The following is a 23,281-nucleotide window of genomic DNA, read 5'->3' as shown; positions in this document are numbered from 1 at the left end:
GGATTGTATTGTGGAAATGTATTGTATTACACATCGCTGTGAACCTAATTATCTTAACCAAATTATCTTATATAGGCCTAGCCTATATAAAAGAGTGGTCTCGACTGAGCGGTCTCAGAGTAATTGCAAACATTGGTACAATTGCACCCCGGTCTCCTATAATTCACAATAAAAGTGCCCAGTCTTGGTATGTGCAGGAGGAGGGCAAACGGAACTGCTGTGATCTTGCGCTTTTCAACACCCCCACCGGTTGGCAATTAGAGAGACAACAGCCTAGCCACGGAAAACCGCTCCGTATGACACCTGATCTGTTGTTCATCTGTCAGTCTGACTACATGCGAGGTCGTGTACACTGTAGACTACCTCACCTGAAAACGAGATATCGGTAACGTGACTCCTTACCTATTTATTTGCAGTCCGTCACTGTAACGAGTGACAGAGAGAGGGAACCGCAAGCGAAACACCTGCTGAAGGTAGATACTAGTATAAAGCGGGACTGCTGCTACAACTTGTCAACTAGTCATTGCTCAAACATAAATCGTTTCTACGCGTTTTCTTGGAACCTAAAGAAAAAGAATAACTAGCACTTTGTGTGACACCGACAACGAAGTCAGCACTGCAGTCGGAGCGTGACACAGAATCCGGAGAGCGAATGCAAAAGGGGATTAACTGTGCTCTTTCGTCTTTCGTCAGTCTCTAGCTGATTCAATTTGTACCAGTGCCACACTGCAGCAAAGGGTTCAAGAAAATGCCTGTCCAGATTCCGGATGATACGGATTTCATCTCTTTCAAGGAGCAATGCGAGAACCACAATGGATGGACCGCCCGCTACAACAAGGGATCTACGACCGTGTGGTGCAGCGAGGAAGAATGCAAAACTGTCCAGAAACTCAAGGCAAGTGTGTCTGTCTCTGTAGGAATCCGAGAGCGTCGAGGTGTCTCTGGCGCACAGGGGTGCTGAGCACTGCACTGCGGAGGGCGGAGGGGGGTCTGAAGGTGGGAACATAGAGAGTGAGAGAGAGCCCAATTTCTGTATATAATTTGTTTAACGATCAGATCAGATTCATTACAGCCAATAACACAATATATAATATTACAGTAGGTAGGCTATCATGTTTTTGTTTAATTCTAATATTTTTTTAGTTTAGCTGCAGTAAACAAACGTAACTTTTGATTGCTGCTTTTAAGCAGCTCTTAGTAATAAGTAAACCCTGTTTCTTGCAAACGGTTTCTTGCAAACAGATGTGTTAAACACTCGTTAATTAAGCTACACACTGACTCATTAACTACTTAAAATGCCTTTCATGTAGCCTGCTTTGATACTTGTTCACTATGGTTCTCATTACAAATATCAACGTGCTCAACATATCACTGCTCAATGAGCAAATTGTCATTAGTGACATTGCATCTAAGGGTTAGCCTATCTTTCGTGTGTCATCTGGTCTACAGATTTGGCTAGACTGGAGAAGCAGGTTTACCAGGGTAACTTTAACATGAAACGGATCAAGCAAGTTTTACATATTGATGTATATTTGATTCAGTTACTTTAGACAAATACATATTGTAAGTTGCTTTGGATAACATTGTGCAGAGAAACCCTTTAGAACAACAGGGCCAGGACAAGAGCATGTACATAGAATGAAAGGTTCACATGAGAGTCATAAATGTGTTTAAATTAAAGTATTTGCATATTAGAATATGTTTCTATATTTCCAAGTGGGTGTTACACATTGTAGGCCTAATTCTCCTCTTTACAATGTGAGTGCTTTGGGTGTCTAGAATGGCGTTATGTAAATGCAATGAATTATAAATTATTATTATTAGGGTTAAAGCAATTGCTTTTCCTTGGTAAGGCGCTAGTGCCCAAAAATGCAGTCAGCCATGAGTTATTACAGAGGCAACTGGTCTTTTAACCATTTTAATACGAATGGCACTCAGTTCAATGAGAAACTGATGGGGTGGTGGTGTGTGCTGCAGAGTACCCTGTGTTCCAGCGGAGGTTGGTAGAGGTAGAAATGGGAGGATGTGCCCATTGTAATGCATGGAATGGAATGAGGTATCAATATTTATATCTTGTAATATATAAAATATTATATCATATTATATCATAATATTTAATGGTGGTCGAGGAGGTGCGCCGTCAGGAGGAGGCTGAAAGAAGCGCGAAGGCCGTCTCTCTTGCAAAGCAGGGACAATGGATGAGGTGGGAAGGTCTGGAAAGGAGAAAGCTCAGCTGGAGGGAGCTCTGGGGAATGGAGGCAAGCAACATCAGCTTCATCATCAGAGCTACCTATGATGTGCTCCCATCTCCAAAAAACCTTCACCAGTGGTATGGTGAGGACCCAACCTGTGCCCTCTGCCCAACTCCAGCGACTCTCAAACACATCTTGTCCGGTTGTAAGACCAGCCTCACACAAGGCCGCTACACCTGGAGGCACAACCAGGTCCTCAAGAGCCTGGCAGCAGCTCTTGAGAGCAAGAGGAATACCACCAACTCCTTGCCCTTGAAAGCAACCAATTCCATCACGGCACCAACATTCATCCGAGAGGGACAGAAAAAGTCCAACCATCCTCCAACCAAACCAGAAGCTGGACAGCTAGCCATGGCCCGGGATTGGAAGATGCTAGTCGATATTGGTCAGCAACTAATCTTTCCACCTGAGATTGCAGCCACCACCCTTAGACCAGACTCTGGTCCCCTTCACTGAAGTCTGTTTACATCATAGAGCTCACAGTCCCGTGGGAGAATTCAGCTGAAGAGGCCTATGAGCGCAAGAAACTGCGCTACACAGAACTGGCAGCAGACGCTCAACAACGAGGATGGAAGGCAAAAGTCTATCCGGGTGAAGTGGGATGCAGAGGTTTCGTGGCTTCTTCCACCATTAGGCTGCTGAAAGACCTTGGCATCCATGGACAGGCTCTGCGACAGACAATTAGATCACTCTCTGAAGCGGCCGAAAGAAGCAGCCAGTGGATATGGATCAAGCGGAAGGACCCTTGCTGGGCTCAAAGAACAGCAACATGACCCGCTCACTAATCCCCCCCTACCCCCACTCCCACTTGAGAACCCAGGTCAGAACCCTCCAGGAGGAGGGTGAACAAGGTATGCGGTCAGCTCTAAGCCTGACTCAGGGAAGAGGACACCCCTGCCTTGCATAGTCCTGTGGGCTGCGCCATTTAAACAACCAGGCAATTCTCATGATTGGGCATGGGACACAAGCTCAGGCTTGATCACCCTGTAGCTGGCCGCCTTAGATGAGGGTGTCTAGTGTTGAAAAGGCCGAAGCACCCCATGATTCAAAGGTACTCTACTGACGATGTGTCCCGAAATTTAAATTTAACATCCTTCCCATGTCTGAGATACAGCTCCCATGCCACTCTCAACATCAAGGCAAACCTCATGTGCGTACCATCCATTGGCACAATGGACAGTATAACATCACGTCCCGTGTTTCATGATTCTCAATATATACCAGTCTTCATTCGGTTCCATGCATTACAATGAGGCTGTCCTCCGATTTGTACCTCCACCAGACTCCACTGCTGTGTTCCTACAACAAGATAACTGCAGAGTTTTCACACCTTGCAGAGAGGCTTGTTGAGAGCAGTTATTAGACTAATGAGTATGCGACTATGGAAATGAATCAGAGCCTCATATTCAGTCTTCACATTTCATGTTCAGTGAATGAGGTTGTAAAGGTGAAGTGTTGGTGTAATTAGTCCCAGTTAGGGATGGGAATCGAGAACCGGTTCCAGTTAAGAACCATTAACAAATTGTTCAACGCATCTGAATCGTACGTCTCAGAGGTTAGCGATTCCTCTTATCAATGCCGGCATGTTTTGTGCACGCGCTGACAGTTGTCGGAGCGTCTGAAAATTCCAATCTAAAAATGTCGGAGCAAGTCGTGTTTTTTTACCTTTAACAGAACATGGCCACAGTTAATTTTAACCTGGCAAGCTGGCTAAAAGAATAGGCTGTATTACATTTAGCTGAAATGTTTTTTCCATAAAAAAATCTTGCTTAGAAAAGTCCTAGGGACCCTGGATTGGTACTTTAGAGAGGATTATTCAACAACATGCATTTACATATAACAAAACAGGTAATAATCATGTTTATACATGGGATGAATTAACGTTCATTTGAATGAATTTTAAAAGATGAAAATGGCAATGCGTTAGTTAACTAGTATCTACTGTCAACATCACTACAGTTAGCAATAGAAAGCTAACGTTAATGTTAACACGATAACGTAAAATTGTTGGTCGCCAGTGAAATGATGGTAATGTTATCGTTGGTGTCCACCATGTTTACAGTTAGTTTTTGTAAGACTTTTAATTAACTGATTTCAGAGTGCTCTGATGTTGAAACCTGGGGCCTATTCCACGAAGCTCGATAAAGTTCTAAGCCTCGATAAAGTTGTAAGCCTCGATAATGTTAGCTTGCGTTCGGTTCCATCAATGTGGCTCAAATAATTCGCTGCTTGGTTGAGCTCCTTCTGAGTCAGATATAATTAGCCTGGTCGGGACCAGGCTAAAACACTGGCTATAGTAAGACGCGCGTCAAAAAAGGCTCCCAGGCGGAAACTACATCCCGAACGACAGTTCCTCTTTTAGGAAATATTAGTTCCCACTTCACACGAGATGGATAGGTTGACTGTGTGATAGATAGATAATTTGATATTTTGAAAGTGTGATCGATCGATAGATAACTTGATATTTTGAAAGTGTGATAGATCAATAAATAAAAGAGTGTAAAAAAAAAAAGTAATTATGTCAACTTGCATTGCTGTCATCTCAGCGTCTGGCTGGCGTAGTGGTTAAGGCAGCCAGCGTCGGTTCCAAAGGTTGCGTGTTCGAGACTTGACTAAGTCCTTTTTTTTTTACATTTAACCAAAGCCTTCATGCAAATCGATTTACAACATATATATATATCTCTGTCTAAGTGAATCATCTATCCATCAGTAATCGTAAGAAAAAATAATCTATGCCAAATCCAGGGTCTAGTTTAAGAACATAATTTACGCAGAAAGGCTTTAAACACCATTGTAATCGTGTCAGTTCTTGTAAATTAGCCTGCACCATCATTTTATAGCCTATATACTTACTATTACTATATTTTAGATGATATTTTAGATTAGATTCAGACAACGAAATGCAGTAAAAAGTGGGTCTGAAGAGGGATTCGAACCATGTCTAAAAATGATGAATAAATCCTATGGCAGCGGTCGATACCACTAGGCCATTGTGGCGATATGACGGTTTGTAGCCTGCTGCTGATATCACCACAGTAGTAATATTCATTTATTAAAATATGAACATATAACAATAACTGGGGCTAGTATGACCTACGCATTTAATCGGTCAGCAATTTCTTGCCAAACCATTTCCCTCGCCTTGTTAATTGCGGCAGTATTGCACTATTTTACATCTTATTTTTCCATCTTCATAAAGATCAATAATTCGGGAATGCTGCGCAAATGTAGTACCCCTGCAGAGTGGAGTATCTTCATTTCGACAGATCGACTCTTCGGGGCTCTTTATGTCTGCGTGCACGCGCCCATATCGAAGATTTGTAAGCCTGTCTTCTGTGAACACTGATGACACAAGGCTGATCCTCGTTCAAGGAATCACCTGAGGCTTGAATTCCAATCTCGAGTTGCCTGATCGCCGCATTTATTTATATCGCCGATATACTAAGCCACCTTTAGTGGAATGGCCCCCAGAGCAGATTTCCATAGTGTATTTACAAACGTTTTTACAAATATGTGTTTATTATTAAGCTTGTCTTTTGATGTGCTTGCTGCTTAAAGCACAACCGTTTATGCTTGTCAGATGCTAAACTCATATGCGCTATTGTTTCTAAGAAAAAAACACTGACAGTTTTCAGCAGTAAGTGTAACGATAACATGAATTAACAGGTCAATGTACACTATTTTGCATTATTATTACTAACCCTAACCCTAAATGAAAACGAGTGCTGTACAAATATTCTCAAATTTCATCCATTTTAGATGATGGCAGACAGACTGTTGCTACAGCCAGCTGCTCACACTCATTTTATTTATGTTCTGTTATGTTCAGATATTATACACTCAGCACTGTGTTCAGAGACTTGAGATAATAAAACAGCTGTGTTGACGCTGAAAACCTGTGTAGGCCTATTCTTTTCACACAGAAAATTGATCAGGAATCGATAAAGAATCGAACCGATAAGCAGAATCGATAATGGAATCGTTATATCAATAACATCTTATCAATTCCGATCCCGAGATTAATTGCTCAAAAGATACTAATAATATGAGATACTCTTCAGTGACAGAATCTAACCTTATTTAATTTCTAATTTGACTGTCTACAGTTGACAGTTGGGTAATAGTCTATATTAAGGTGCCCCTATACCTGTGTAGTGACACTGTAATTTCTGTATCACATAATCATTAGGTAATTACATAGCATATGGAGTTAAGCAATTTGTGTTTTTAAACAGTCCTTATTCCACTTGTGTAATAATAACATAACCTGCTCAACTTCATTACTAAAATTTCAGAGAAATTACAAATGGGTTTTTTGGGCAACACAAAAAAAATGCTAATAGCAGAAAAAGTGTGCATGAAATATGAAGGGTACAAAAGGCTAATGCCCAACCACGACAGATTTTGGAAAGTACTTTGTTTGGACCGAAACAGCACCACTGAACATTGTTTATCATCTCCTGTGATTCCTGGATCGCTAGTGATTTATCATGACCATTGAGCACTATTTTAAAGCTCAAATCTATATACTGTACATTTAATACAATGCTGTTACAAATATAATTACAGAGTTACAACATAGGTACAGGGGTTTACTTAACGTAAAGTGTTAACGATAGCCTAGTTGTATCATACTGTATCATAGTTCAGGAGGTTCCTCCTACAATTTCTAAGCACTGTATAGTGATTAGGTTAAGCTGTGGTCCAAACAAGATGTTCCTCAAACTAGAGTCCTTAGGGGGGGAATAGAAAATCCATCACACAGACATTATGCCATATTCTGCTGTCTGTGAATGGCAGCTAGGCTGGACATAAGACTAGAAGTTCACGGACCGTGCAACTGCAGAAGCCTCTTTTGCTTTAGTGTCAGAAAGGAAAAGGTGGGTCTCTGAGGTGAGGTGTCCCAATGAGACGTCCTGAAAAATTAAGAGCGGAAAACTGTTGTAATGGTTAGCAGCAATGAGGAAACCTGAGTCGTCCCCTAAGGACTAAAGGGGAAGAACCATTTCTGAAAGAACTTCAGTTGACCCCGTTGCAAATGTGAGGTCAATGAGGGGGATGTGGGGTGGATTGGGGTAAGAACAGGGGAAAAGACAAGGACATCAGGATTTGTTTTGGGTGGTTTAATTGCTGAATAGGAAAATTATTTAGACATTTAGAACATTGACAAAAAGAGATGATAGACCTCTCTTAATAATGAATGAGCTTTCTGGGGCAATGATGCGCTTCTTGCTCTGAATAATTTAGTGTTCGCAGGCATTGACGACATTCCATTCAGAGGGGTCTAAACAAGCGTCGGTTCCAAGGAACTCAGTGGAAATGGGGAGGCAACTGTTGAGGCTGGGGTTGGACGGGGGGGGTCATGAATGATTCAGCTAACGCCAGGGCTCTGCTGATTGAGTTACATGGAGCGTTTGCTACACTGACCTACTCAATGTCTGATCGCATTGCACTTGACATAGAAGTACATTAAGTTATATATATATATATATATATATATATATATATATATATATATATATATATATACAGTATATATACAGTCCACCGAAAATAAAACAATCTTGTATGATTTGAAGTGGAAAGACGTCATTCAATCATTCAGTCTATTGTAAATTCAGTTTTTGTCCATTCATCACTCAGCAAGTCCTTTGTCCGTCACATCATCATCCAAATCAAACACTCTCCCACTGAAGATGTTCTTGACTAACTTGAAATTAGTCATCATCAGAGCTTCAATTCACATGAACAAAGGCAATGAAGAGATTGAGGAAACGTTTTCAACTCTATAGCAACTCTTTCATGATTCTATACAAACACCTACATCGTAGCAAGCAGGAAGCCCTTCAGTCTTTCATCTCGCAAACCAAAATGGAGGGAATGTCTGGAGGGCAAATATCCCACACTGCTATTGTGCAGTATTGTATATGTTCTGTTTCACTAGACAGTATATATTGTTTATACTCCCTCTCACTGATGCATCACAGCCAGGGTGAAATCCAATTATTTCCACAGTAATGTAATATGATGTCCTTGCAAAAAGGGTTAGGGTTAGACCGTTCAAATCCATATGATTAAAACCTCAAAGTAACAATCCCCTCCAAGAAAATAACTGAACCAAAATAGAGGTTCCATTTAATGGCTCTAAGGCAATCATTTGAATATGGCTGATTAGACCAATACTTTCATGTAGCGGATTTTTGTCTGATTATTGGAATGTTTTTGTATACATTATAGGGCTGCACTGGAGGTAACCCATCCAACCATCTCTACACATCAGTTGAACGTAATGGTGGTGTGTCGCATTCCCTCTTGGAAGTCATTTGAAGTCAGACAATACTGGTGGAGGTAGACATCTGAGGACGGCTCATTGTAATGGTGGGAATGGAATGAGGAATGGCAGAAAACACGTGTTACTATGCATTACAATAAGCGTGTCCTCCGGTTTCTGCCTCCACTGGTTGAAGGTTGGCTTCATACAGCAGTTTTCTCTAAAACGAAATGATCTATACGGTACTTAACCTAACATGCCAAATACCAATGTGTAACCAGCATAACATAACGCTTCTGAAAAAGTGTTTGTCCATTCTCTTGTTCATAGTACTGTATGTCCCACATTGTTCTAGACATCACTGTTTGTACTGTACTGTAGGTGAGTTAATGCTTTATGGCTCAAATACACCGCCATGGTCATAGCAGTGCATGTGCGTGGCGGAACTGCTGCGACTCTACTGCGATGCTGCTTCTGCCAGCCCTATCTGCCAGCCCTATCTTTGTACATTGAGTTTACCCTTGTTGAGTGAGTGCGTGAGTGAGTGAGTGAGTGAGTGAGTGAGTGAGTGAGTGAGTGAGTGAGTGAGTGAGTGAGTGAGTGAGTGAGTGAGTGAGTGAGTGAGTGAGTGAGTGAGTGAGTGAGTGAGTGAGTGAGTGAGTGAGTGAGTGAGTGAGTGAGTGAGTGAGTGAGTGAGTGAGTGAGTGAGTGAGTGAGTGAGAGAGAGAGAAGACATTGAGACATAGTAGGCTACATTACAACATTGTAGTGTATATTGCTGGTATAATGACAATATGCTGTGCGGCTGCTCTAACTCGCTATACTAACATGGGCGCCGAAATGAAACGCACACGCACTACTGAGGGTGACACCCGCGGCGTGGCCCGGGTTTTAGAGGCACGAGCTCAGTTACACTAAATCGAACTAGAAGGGTAATGCAAAGAATTGACACCATTCATAGTATTATGTTCTTCCTTGGTGTCAGAATCATCAATCCAATACTGAAATGTAACCTTCTTCTCTTTGTTGTTCCTTTTAGATGAGAATAGTGTGCAAGGATGTCACGGCGGAGACCTTGTACGACGTCCTTCACGACACAAGTTACAGGAAGAAGTGGGACAGCAACATGATTGACACCTACGATATCGGGAGGCTCACTGTCAACGCGGACGTAGGATATTACTCCTGTGAGTGTCACATTCTTTATTGATAAGCCGCCTCCTAGAATTCAATTAATATTCAAGACATGTAAACAATAGCATCAGTAGCAGGACATGGCATATGTGTCTCATTAGAGATGGGGATGTCATCCTAGCACTTGAAGTGTGTGTGTGTGTGTGTGAATGCGTGCGTGTGTGTATACTGTAAGCAGTCTGGTTGTCAAGGTCAAAGGAGTACAGAGGAACAAAACTGTAACTCACTATAACACTGTAATATCTACTAATTCTACAGTACAGCAAAGCAGTGCAGGGAATCAATAAGAAACTAATTTATGGCGGCGGCTTTTCTCATGTGGAGAGCTTTCCTCAGTAATGATCTGGCCAGCATATGAAGAGTTATGGTGGTGAGGCGAGCCTGGCCAGGCCTGTGATACAGCATCCCACAGAGAGGCAACATTAGAGATTTATGGAGACTTCCATGTCCTCCCATCCCACAGTCCTCATTTGTTTGATGTGTTTTATTACACAATATATTACATTCCAAGTAGTGTACTGTACCCAATATAAACACAACAAATGCCATAGTATAGTGTGCCAGTATGTTAAACACGCAATAAAGGACTGCTAGAATCTTTTGTCTATGCTATAAATGATTGAGCTTCAATGTTATTCCTTGCCCTTTTCATTAAGAGATAAAGGAAATACCAAAAATAATAATGCTATGAAAATGGAAACAGCTTAATGTGTCCACTAAATCATCCATCTTCTTTTTAGGGAAATGTCCAACTCCCTTGAAGAACCGGGACTTTGTGACAATGCGATCCTGGCTCCCTCTTGGCAACGACTACTTGATCATCAACTACTCTGTCAAACATCCGGTATGTCTGCTCTGCACACACTGCTGGCTGTGAATACTGTAGAATAGACGCCATTAGTACGGTATGTTTGGAAGACTCAAAGTCAGGAAGCACCGCTAGAGGCTTGGCCAGTGGGTCATCCACCCACGCGAGGCGCATGTTTTAACTGTAAACAGACATGGCGTGGGTCATTAAGAGAGGTCCAAACCTAGTAGTATCGTTTAAACTGTGTATGGTTTAGTTGTCATCCCATGATTAGCGAATAATGCGCTAATTCTAATGGTTTTCCTTTCCAGCAACATCCAGCCAAAAAGGACTATGTGAGAGCCGTTTCACTGCTAACTGGGTACCTGATCCAGTCCAATGGAGCAAACTGCTGCACGCTCTACTATCTAACCCAGGTTGATCCAAAAGGTAAACATGAGTGGTATACCGTATGTCCAAAATGATATACATAATGTTACAGTGTAGCTCTATGCTGGGCAACACTGTATGTAAACAAACGGATCACTGTGTGTTTGGGGATGAGAACACAGTCAACTGTTAATGTAATACCAGCGCAGTTTTGCCGCAACTCCCTTAATTCACTCCCCTGAAAGAGTCTTGTTGAAATATCTCTCTGTGTACATAAACATGTGCCTTAGAGGATCAAACAGCGACAAGATCATGTTTCAAATGCTCCCTTGTATACGTGTACCGTATATCCAAGATGTTCAAGGTGCCTTAACTGTAGTTAAGAGTCCCCCCTCTGCATTCTGCTACACTTTTCATCTCTTGTCATCATTAATCCTCGTAGGCCCCCACCTCACAGTACTTCAACTAATTCTGGCCTTGAGTGTGAGGGGTCCGGATGCTCTTTGATGCCCCCCCCACCGGGACTGCGAGACATGTTTTATACATTTGCTGATGTCACACTTCTCCATGCCGCTCCGAGCTATCACATTGATAATTAATGCTTTCCGTTGCATTGATCAACGGAAAAACTGTAAGGAATAATTAACACACAAACAAAATAATAGACTACAGTAGGTATCAGGGTTTCCGTTAGAAAAAATTGCCGCCGGACATCGTGTCCGGGAAGATTTCGATTTACCGGACAAACGTGATATATTCCGGTCATCATATTAAAATATTTTTAAAAAAAAAACTAATATAGCTGTTTGTCGCGGTGATTACTGTTGTGTAGCGGCCTATATATGCCATTTAATGTCTATTTCTCATCCGATACGATTAGATGCGAGCTATATAATATATAATAATATAACATGATTCGCATGCGCGCTATGCCATTATGTCCAGCGCTGAACGGGCGCCTCACTGGGAACTGAACAGACAGCATCGATCAATGAACAGACTCCACATTACGTTAACTGAAGTTTGTTAAATTGTTTGGGATTAATGTGAGTTTTCTATTTTCTCTTTCCAGTTTTACCCTTTTTTTTATCAATAAAACAATGTCATTTCTATAACCAGGTCTCGCTGGTTGGGAAGGCATTTCGTTTAGCTGCCTGTCAAATCATACTTAATCGGACTCGGGAGTATGTCAATGAGGAGAACATAACTGTTTATTGAGAAACAATAGGCAGGCTGGGATACGTATATAAAGAAATACCACAATGTCTAGATGTATAACATTTTATTGAACAGTGCAAGCATGTAGGCTTCTGGCGTGACATCGTACCCCTAACGTTCTTAGGGCTTGTTTGAAAAGCTTAGACTGAAAGTTAGTGCCCTGGTCAGATTGTATAACAAGAGGAAGACCGAATGTGGAAAAAAACGTTGTTAAAGCTTTCACCACTGAGCTGGCTGATATGTTACGCAACGGAACAGCTTCGGGAAAACGAGTAGCAGCGCACATAATAGTGAGCAAATACTGACTTCCACTTTTAGTCCTAGGCAAAGGTCCAACACAATCAATTATTACACGTTCAAATGGCTCCCCTATAGCAGGAATGGGATGCAATGGTGCGGGTGGAATGGATTGATTAGGCTTACCCGCCATCTGACAAGTATGGCAACAGCGGCAGTGCTTGGCAACATCCGCCTTCAGTCCGGGCCAAAAGAAATGTTTCAATATCAGCTGATAAGTTTTAGTTATACCTAAATGTCCTGACCACTGGCTCTCATGTGCTACAGATAACACCTGTTGTCTATAACCCACAGGCACAACCACTTGTTTTACAGTATTCCACTCACAACCATTTGCATTAGGAGGAGACCATTTACGCATTAATATCCCATCGTTAAGGAAATAAACTACGTTGCCCCCTATTTCAGATTCCTCACTAGCTGCATGTAAAAAACATTTGTTTAATGACTGATCAGCTACTTGAGCGACACGCAATCGCTCGCCGGTTACAGGCAGAGATAGGCTGTCAGCGGATGGTATGGTAGGACTCGGGGAGGATGGTAACTCTACCACTTTCTCCCTGGGAGAAGCTGAAACAATCGGGTTCTCATCCCTTTCAGAAAAGGCTTGCATAATCACACTATCACAGAGAGAAACATCGCTATCCTCCTCTCTGCCTCGACTCGATTGTGCACGAGTTATAGCGCACACCGGAAACAACCGCTGTTTCGCATAGGCAGCCTACACATTAGGAGTCATCATCATGCCGGTGTCAAATCATATCATAATAAAATAAATACATAGCCTATATATTCGTCTTTTTTAAAATAGAAGGAATCAGAATGTGAACTTTAGCGAATTGTATTCAAATTGTGCTTAGAGGGAATTATTTTCACCGGACATTTATGTCCGACGAGTTTTCAATTTGTCGGACTTCAAAAAAAAATACCGGACAAAGTCCGGGAATTACCGGTTAACGGAAACCCTGGTAGGTATACCAGCAAATATGGGTTAGGGTCTATTTGCATTTCTTTCTTTTAATTGGATGGATCTACACAACATGTAGCATAGGAGTGGGGACTCATCTTGATATAAGACAACTTTTAATGTCTGAAAGCGTATGACAAACTTTTGCAGTGAACTGTCCCTTTAAGAGCAGCGTACGGTAGCCTACAGGGGTTTGATGATGATGATGATGATGTTGGAATCCCAGAAGTTCCGCACAGCTGGCTCAGTAAGCCATGAGTATAACAATGGAAGACATTACAGTTTTTCCCAAATCCAGGAAATACGTTTCAGGAAATGTATTTCCTATCGTCAAAACTCTAAAATCTCTCCTCAAAACGGATTCTTTCTACCAAAACGATAGCTGCGTGTGTCATATGAATGTCTTTTAAAGAGCATCAATTAAACACAGGTGTGCTAAATTTAAAACACTACCATCAAAATGCTGTTTATATATGTTTTGGCTTCATGAGGCCATGTTACATATTCAAATATATCAAACTGTGTAGAAATTGTTTCCTTTTTGTCCTTTTTTAAAGTTTAGGGGCTTTGGTCCCAAAATAATTTGAAATGTTATTCTACATAAAATATAAAGACTGTTGCCACATTGTAATACAACACTGTGAATATATCATATAAATATTGCATTGACACAATCATTCAGAATTGGATACAATGCACATTTGTCTATCCAACGAGCTCCATTTGGGATAAACTCTCAAGCCAGTTTCCCAGAGTCATACTGTCAACGTATAGTTTCCAGCAGCATTGTTAAAGTTCTGAGAGACACAACTCCCCCCCAACACAGTAGAGGTCACCTGAGGCCTTTGTTATTCTCTGACACATGATTGAAGTGTTTTGCCAATTGAGTTTGAACAGTGAGTGAGACCAAGTGTGCTAAATGATGCGATTTGTGCTTAGGGTTTTGCAAATGTGATTTAGAATTTCTATTTGAGTGAAAACAATGGAACTGATCCATGAGCTTCAGGTTTTCAGACGTGTGTGCATAGCTCCATTTGTTGTGTGTATACAATACACTTTATTTTTATTTTTTTATTGCAGGTTCCCTTCCAAAGTGGGTGGTGAACAGAGTCTCTCAATTTGTAGCACCAAAGGTAATATACAGACTGTCAAGATAGAACATATTTTAACTAGAGAGAGTTAGGTTAGGTTAGTTAAAAAAAAAAGTTCCATGTTCCAACCCTCAATTGGGCAAAGTGAAATGAATAGCTAGCTCTGCTGCCATCTAGTGGCATCAGGAAGTACACACAAGTTACAAATTCACTTTGACTGTTGTGATTCCAAAACCACTAGCATATTCAACATGTGGAGTAATGCACTTGAAATTAAACTATAACCTTTAAGAATACAGTGCCTTTAAACATCTTTCCTAACTGGCTGAATGAGCCTAGAGTAGACAACATACATTAAACAGAGTGTCTTTGGGTTGCTACGTTTTAAACATGAAATATGTGTGATTTTTTTTCAGGCAATGAAAAAGATCTACAAGGCTTGCGTGAAGTATCCAGAGTGGAAACGGAAGCACAACCCCAACCTGAAGCCCTGGATGTACCCAGAGCAGAACACCCTCCAGTGTATCAACGTCGCTGATCTGACGTTACAGAGAGCCGATTCACTGGAAAACATTGATGAGAGCGGCCTAAGTGAGGAGAAAGCACACCACAGTGATGACGAGGAGACCTAGCTTTTCATTCATTGACTGTCTGTACATAAATGGGTGTGTTGTGTGTGCGTGTGTTGGAGTGTGTGTGTGTGTGTGTGTGAGAGAGTGTATGTACACATGTACGACTATAATTTGATCTGCAACTTTTGACCCTCACTAGAATGTTTTATTGCATTTAGTAGATAATAATTCAGTCAATAATAATAATATTCAACATAAGAGTGTTTTAACAGGATATCTTCTAAGAGCATGACAAATTGGGATTTTTTTTCCAAAAAGTTAAATATATAAGCTGGTTTGGGCTTTAAAAAAATATCTTTTTGATAACTTGTATTATTACACCTAAAACCAGCTTTGGTTGGTGTCACTTGGTATTTCCAATAGTAATGTGAAAGCTACTGTACAAATGGTTTGTGGTAACTGTCTTTAACGAACATCCATTTTGAGTCATTGTCCTTACATTTTCCTTTTCATCTTAATATGTGATTTGACTAATTAGCTTTCATTTGAAGTGAGGTGGACCTATGGTAGCAACCACAAAGATGACGTGTACTATTACAGGTATGCAGCGCCTCCTAGTGGGAAACATTGGACCCTCCCCCCCCCCCCCCCCCCCCCTCCCTCAGGTTCCGGAAGCATTGAGTGGTAAAACAATGGAATGTGTCAGTTTGTTAGGAAATAAATTACCATATGCACAAAGACAAATGTGCTTTTGTACATTGGCCTACTGAAGCATCTAATCACAGTCCCAGTGGGACGATGGCAGCATGGCAAAAAACGTGGGTGGGAGACGATTTAATTTCCTCTGTGTCCTGAAAAAGAAGTCAGTAACCCTCAGTAGTAATAATAACCTCAGGGGTCATGGAAACGTGCAGTTAAAATGTCATTTACGCAGGCATTTTTGGTATTTGGTATTTTACTGAATATAAGATATTTGTTCCTTATTAATAAAGTTATTCTTTTTTTTTCTCCAAACATAACCTGTGTACTACACAGTGATAATGTTTTCAGAAGTGTAACACATTCATATCAGCATATGTCAAATAAAGAGAAGTTGTCTCCTCCATTTTACACCTTCAGATATACGAGTGGCTTTTCTATATTTATTCTTAAGTTAAAAAAAATCCCATTTGGAGTGCATTGTTTGTTTTTTCTGCTGTGATAAGGAGCATTTATGTGAAACTGTATCCTTTTTCATACAGAAAACTGCAGCTTGGGCCAAATCCTTACAATCTGTATTGTCTCAGACACTTCCTGTTTCCCATTGGGCCACTTCCTGTCTACATCAGTCAGATTGTTTTTTTTTCATCCAACGGAAAGGAAACTCCACTGTTGTTGACTGATTTCTCACACGAGAGCCTCACTTCTTCTACCTTACAGTTCATTACTTCTGCGAAAAACGTCTTCCATTTTGAGTCATCAATTTAAGAATACCCTTGGCTATATTTGGTATACAGTTCACTTGTTACCACGGGTGTTAGTCTGGTGTTAGTCAGGCCTGCGGTGTCATTGGCACATCACGGGCCATCCTCTTGATTGCACTCACACACATTAACCCCACTGTGTTGATACACAAATGTCGCAAGATATGTGCTCGGCTCTGCTCTATCATACAGTAGACATCTGATCAGTAGTCCAACTGCATACGGGGTCCATACCAGGGGAGGCTGGTTGAGGTAGAAATGGGAGAATGGTCTCTACAATGAATCTCTCCTCCCATTTCTGTCTCCACCAGCCTTCCCTGGTCGCTACCTTATAGCCTATAACTATGGGGCCCTCCTGCTCATCTTGATATTGAAACAATATGAATCATATTATCTAAGTGATGGTGCTCATATGTACTATTCCAACAAACACCCAATGATTGTGTTTCTCTCCTAAAGGTGTAATGTAGATAACAGATTGATGTATTGTTAGATTTCAGTTGACTAATGTAACCCTTGACCAATTAGCTTGTGCTTTACAAATTGCAACATTATAGGCCCAATAACCACCATCCCACCCTGCCTGAAAACCTCAACTATCATCCCAGTCCCGAAGAAAAGCACGGTGAGCTGCCTAAACGACTACCGCCCGGTGGCACTCACACCAATCATCATGAAGTGCTTCGAGAAACTAGTCCGGGCCCACATACTCACACGCCTCCCGCCCAACCTGGATCCATACCAGTTCGCCTACAGAGCCCACAGGTCCACAGAGGACGCCATCGCGACGACTCTCCACGCCACTCTATCCCACCTGGAGAGGGGAAACAGCTACGCGAGACTGCTCTTCGTGGACTTCAGCTCCGCCTTCAACACCATCCTTCCAGACAGGCTAGTGACCAAACTACTAGACCTGGGTCTACCACACTCTATATGTGCGTGGATCAAGGACTTCCTGACCGACCGCCCCCAGAGGGTGCGGGTGGGCCCCCACACCTCCACAGCCCTCAGACTCAGCACTGGGTCCCCCCAGGGCTGCGTGCTAAGCCCCATCCTCTACAACCTCTACACCTACGACTTCACCCCCGTCCACCCCAGCAACTCCATCGTCAAGTTTGCAGACGACACCACCGTGGTGGGATGCATCTCGGGGGGTACGAGGCGGCGTACAGGGATGAGGTAGAGCAACTGAGCAAGCTGTGCAAGGTTAACAACCTGCTGCTGAACAAGTCAAAGACCCAGGAAATCATTGTAGACTTCAGGAGGAAAAAGTCCGAGATCCAGCCCCTGCTCATCGACGGAGAGAGCGTGGAGAGAGTCTCGACCCTCCGATTCCTGGGGATGCACATGCGGGATGACCTGACCTGGAAGGACAACACAAAAGACACCATCAAGAGGGCACAACAGCGGCTATACACCCTGAGAGTCCTCAGGAAGGAACACAGCAAGCAGGAGATACTGGTGACCTTCTACCGCGGCGCAGTGGAGAGCATCCTCACCTACGGCATCTGCAACTGGTTCTCCAGCTGCACAACAGCGGAGAGAAATGCGCTACAGAGAGTCGTGAGAACAGCACAGAAGATCACCGGCGCCCCCCTCCCCTCTCTGGAAGAGCTGTACAACACACGCTGTCTCAGGAAGGCCTCCAAGATCTCCAGGGACCCGACCCACCCTGGGTACGAACACTTTACCAGGCTGCCCTCGAAAAGGCGGTTCAGGACCTTGGGCGCAAGGACAAACAGACTGAAGAACAGCTTCTACCACAGGGCCGTCCAGGCCCTGAACACAGCAAAGACCTAGGTTCAGGGCCCTGGACAGTCTGGACGGATTGATGGCAGCTGCTGGACTGAAGGAATCAGGTGTAGTGCTGAGGCACAAACATGTACATTTCAAGCCTGCAAACTACGACACTTTAAATAAATGTGGAATAATACTATTGTGCAATATGACAACCCTATTCGTCTGTCTGTACAGTATTGTAACCAGGGAGTAGCTGAAAAGGACTGTATACTTTTAGGAAAGGGCTGGTTATCTAACTAAGGGAGCTAAATAGGCAGTATAAGAGGATACAGGCAGGGGGCGACAGCAAACCGTTAGACTAGCAGTTAAGGTCGTTAGCATTAGCAAGGGAACTAGCATTAGCATTAGCCTTCAAACAACTAGCATTAGCATTAGCGCTACAAACAACTAGCATTAGCATTAGCGCTACAAACAACTAGCATTAGCATTAGCGCTACAAACAACTAGCATTAGCATTGAAGCTACAAACAACTAACACACGGTATTACAGATGAACAACACATTTATTACACGACGGTTGTATACATCCCCATATATACATTCCCACCCGGCCGGCCACACACACTCTCAATCACTCACTGACAGTCTCTGGCCTGAACAGGCCTATAGTCCAGTGGCGTGGTGCGCGTCGAGGCCTGGTTGACTGGCATGTGCGTCGACGAAGTGGTCCGCGTTGAAGCTCCGCTGGAGTCTGTGTTTGCTCGTGGAGACGACGATTAATGTCCAGCTGGCGTCCCGCTTGGTCCCACGGTGAACAGCCGGCCGCTGGCAAGACGGTCCAACGGGAACACAACCAACAGGCTACAGTGGCTCACTCAAGAATCGCTTTTCCTGGCGTCTTCAGTTGCTGCACGGTGTGCTCGCTGCTGAATCCGCCATCTTAGATCGGCTTCGTTGCTTCTCTCGTTCTAGTTCTCTCTCGTTCGGCTTCTCTACACACACTCTGACTGACTCCGCCCTTCCGGCTCTTATATAGGCACCACCGAACGTAACATCCGGGTCACAGACACACCCCGGATACTACGTCATCAAACATATGCATAAAACATTACAAGAATAATACATATACTTCACGAAACGTATATAATTGTATAGAAAATAACAAAGGAAATACTAGGGGCAAAATAGGGCTGGTTTGGGGAAACTAAAACTGGCACTAAACTGTGGGCCTTCACAACAGCCGCCCCATGAAACCCTCGGTTTCAGTCAACTAAGAAGGCACACTGGCTAGGCCGCTCCAGCAGCGCGAAGTAGGAGGTGATAGTGTCGACCACTCTGCCTGTCCGCCAGGCGGCGCGCGGAAGGGACTGGTCCATCCCCAGTACCACGGCACCTTCGGACATCTTGTCTCTCTCCCTCAGCAGAATCTTCTGCTTCTCCTCCTTCTCCAGGGCGCGGATGTGCTCCTCGAAGCAGAGCAGAGCGTCTTCCTGGTTCATGGTCTCCAGCGCCTCGTACGCAACGAAGAAGGGGTCGTCCAGCAGGTACTGCTGGGCCTCGGACCAGGTGGTGCAGTGGGTGACGTTGGCCATGTTGTCCAGAATGCTCGTCAGCGCCTCACAGTTCCTCTTCCTGAGCTGCTTGGCTTGTTCCTTCTCCTTCTTAGCCTGGTAGGCCTTAAACACTTGCTTCTTCTCACTCAGCTTGGGCAGGGCGCTGTAGCGTGGGTCGTTGATGATCATTCTCATGGTTTGCTCCCATGACGCGTCGGATGAACCACCATCCTCCTCCAGAAGCTCTTTGAAGGCCTGCTTGGCCTCCTCTTCTGGGTTCCACTTTACTCTCTTCTTCGCCAACTTCGGCCTTTCCTCCTTGGAGGCGTCTACAATACTGGCTGAGACTTTCATGGCTGACGTGTACTCGACGGAGTTGACGGGTGCGTCAATGCTGACCTCGGCCACGTGAGGGTGCATGGCCACCTGCAGGTGTTCCTCGGCAACAGCTGTTGCCGCCATGGCACGGTAGCGCCACCACCGGGACTCCTTAGTCTGGGAGTTGTAGTAGTAAGGCTTCCCATCCAGAGACTTATGCTCTGTCCACAGAGACTTCTTCCTCGGTTGGTCATCCTGTGGTGAACCATTTGTGGTACTAACTGTTCCAGGTGCACTGGCAGCAATAGATTCCACTCCAGGCGGTCCGGTTGGTTGGTTTGCTTCTTCGGTTCGGACATGGAGGGATGACGTAGCTCTCCCGTCCCTCTCTCTCCACTCGGTAGCGCCTTGGAGGGCCCACCCAAGCGCAGTCTTAACAGCCATCGGGCAGCCTCGTGGTCCTCTCAGCGGAGGACGGAGCGACACGATCAGTTCAGCGTTGTCCGAGCCGATGAGAAGGGTTGGCTCCGCTCCTTCTATCGGATGTAGGTCTACTCCCCGTAGGTGGGGATATCTTGCGCGTAACCTCTCCAGGGGGTAGTCGTAGCGGGAGAGCGCTAGCTGGTCGGCGGTGAAGACATTCTGAAGCCGATGTCTATCCGACGGCCGCCCCGCCGGGGAGATAGAGAAGTTGATTCTCGCCCCGGTGACCTCTTTAAGGTCGCGACGTATCGTGCGCAGAGTCAGCTTCTCCGCAGTCCCTTGGAGCCCCAACTGGCGCACTGCCCCCTGGAGAAGGATGGTCCGTTCCGACCCGTCGTCTAGAACGGCGTACGTGTCGTACACAGCGTTGTTGTGGTGAAGTCGGACCTTCACCACCTTCAGTAGAACCTTGGAGCCGCTGCTCTGTGGCGAGTCTAGGTAGTAGACAGGGGTTTCCTCTTCCGGTGCGCGACCGGACCTAGGGCTTCTGTTGCCCTCCGTGGACCTGGCGAGGGAGACCTCGTGTAGGATGTGGAGGTGGACCTCCTCACAGCGGTTGCACTTCCTCCTCAAGGTGCAGTTCTTCGCCAGATGGTCGCGCCCACAGTTCCAGCACCTCTGGTTCTTCTCGAGCCACCTCTGCTTGGCCTCGGTACTCAGGTTGTTGAAGTCACTGCACTCATTGAGCCAGTGCTCGCTGGTGCAGTACGGACATGGCGGTGGACCTCTCCGTCCCTTTGGAGGGGGTTGAGAGGAATCCTTTCCCTCAGGTCGGGTGGTCCTCTCTCTCCGAGGCTCCTCCTCCGTGTGCAGCACTCCTACTGGGCGTCCTCTGTTCGAGCTCGGCCCGTCCCAGCGGTCTCCCTTCTCCCTCTCCTTCTTCGGCTCAGCGTAACCCATGGCGTCTACGTTGGTGTCATGCACTTCCTCCAGTAGGAACTCCGCGAAGGCAGCCATGCTCAGACCCAACTTCTCGGGGTTACGAACGCGCTGCTGTCGGCGGAACCTCTCCTGCCGGAAGCGTGGGATCTTGCGGAGCAGCCGCTCTACGTTGGAGGTGCTGTTGATCTCGCTGGCGCCAGCTGGGCCCTGCGTCTTCAGCATTCCAACCAAGGTGTGCACTCGGAGCGCGAAGTCATCCAGCGCCCGGTCATCCTTGATGGGGGCCTGCTGTTCGAGGGCTTGCAGTTCAGCAAGGGCGTGGTTCCAGGGACGACCGTAGCGGGCATCCAAGTCAGCGAGCGCTCTGGTGTAAGGTGTCGGTGCGGAGGCATGGGCCAGTACCATGTTGTGGGCTCTGGGGTTCCTCACATGCTGAAGGAGAATCGCATATTTGTAGGACTCTGAGCAGGAGTTGTCCAAGAGCGTGTCTAGGCAGATGCGTAGCTCCACATACTGGCTCCTGTCCTCGTCCTTGAAGAAGGGGAACTTGGGTCCCTCCACCTGGGGGAACATCCTGTAGTGGATCATCGGTGCTGGAGTGACGGTCTGGGTGTCCGGCCTGCATGCATTTTGGTGCACTGGAGGACCTAGGGGTGTGCTACGCTCTTGGGGGATGACTCCCCTCCCGGGCAGCGACGCTGGCTCCCTCTGGGCCGCGTAGCGGTCGGGTCCCTGGTCCTCTTCCTTCCAGGTGGTCAGCTGGGCCTGTAGTTGGACAGTCCTGGCGGGGGTCATGGAGCCATCGGCGGGGGGTTCAGGAGATGGCACTCGAGAGGGCCGTGCGGATGATACTCTGGAGCTACAGGCCGACGGAGTTCTGCTGATGCACACGTCGCGCATGGTCTGCATCATTTCCTCCATCTTCTCTGCGTGCAGTTGCTCTCTCGCCATCTGCCTCTCCGCCGCGCGTTCCGCCCCCTCCATCTGGAGGCGGTCGCGCTCCATCTGGAAGCGTTCCCGTTCTAGCGCCTCCTGGCGCTGGAGGCATTCACGTTCTAGCGCCTCCTGGCGCTGTCTCTCCGTCTGGAGGCGGTCGCGCTCCATCTGGAAGCGTTCACGTTCTAGCGCCTCCTGGCGCTGTCTCTCCGCCGCGCGTTCACGTTCTAGCGCCTCCTGGCGCTGTCTCTCCGCCGCGCGTTCACGTTCTAGCGCCTCCTGGCGCTGTCTCTCCGCCGCGCGTTCCGCTCCGTTCATCTGGAGGCGTTCGCGTTCTAGCGCCTCCTGGCGCTGGAGGCGTTCACGCTCGAACTGGAGTCGTTCCCGCTCTAACGCCGTCTCGGCCTGTTGGCGCTCCCGCTCTAACGCCATCTCGGCCTGTTGGCGCATATATTCGGACAGCGCGGCACCACTCCCTCTGGAGTGCAGGCTATCCGCCCCAGAGGCAGAACTGCCCACGGAAGCCCTGGACCGGTAGGAAGCCACTGAGCGGCAGGAGCTAGGTCTCGAGCGCGCCGTACTGGGAGGCAGATCGTTAAGGCTGAGGCCCTCCCTCTTCCGCCCGCAGGCGCTGTCGGACCGGGCCTCTCCTTCCTGTTCTTCCGTTTCCACGGCAAAACCCTGCGGTTCTGCCATCTCATCCTCAGGCTGGTGCTCTTTGAGGGCTGTCTCAGTGCTAGCCACCTGCTCGCCGGCGGACACCTCGGCCTCTCCGACCACTGTATCCCGTGGAGTGCGCTCCTCGCTACCACTCAGTGAGCTTTCAAGCTCAAGCTCATACTCCTGTAACCTCGGAGGCAACCGCGG

The 23,281-nt window shown here is 45.6% G+C and overlaps 1 protein-coding gene across 1 annotated transcript; it reads left to right on the top strand.

Moving 5' to 3' along the window:
* Positions 1–748: 748 nt before the first annotated feature.
* Positions 749–15,099, top strand: stard15 (StAR-related lipid transfer (START) domain containing 15; the record flags this gene model as incomplete). Its single annotated transcript, XM_080525094.1, has 6 exons — positions 749–895; positions 9,563–9,710; positions 10,458–10,561; positions 10,837–10,954; positions 14,457–14,509; positions 14,884–15,099. 6 exons carry the CDS (start codon positions 749–751, stop codon positions 15,097–15,099), a joined length of 786 nt encoding a protein of 261 aa, XP_080381220.1.
* Between the last annotated feature and the right edge of the window lie 8,182 nt (positions 15,100–23,281).

The sequence above is a fragment of the Nansenia antarctica genome (assembly GCF_963989245.1).
Source record: "Nansenia antarctica genome assembly, chromosome: 3".
NCBI classification, from domain to species: Eukaryota; Metazoa; Chordata; class Actinopteri; order Argentiniformes; family Microstomatidae; genus Nansenia; species Nansenia antarctica.
This window is presented reverse-complemented; position numbering and strand designations above follow the sequence as displayed.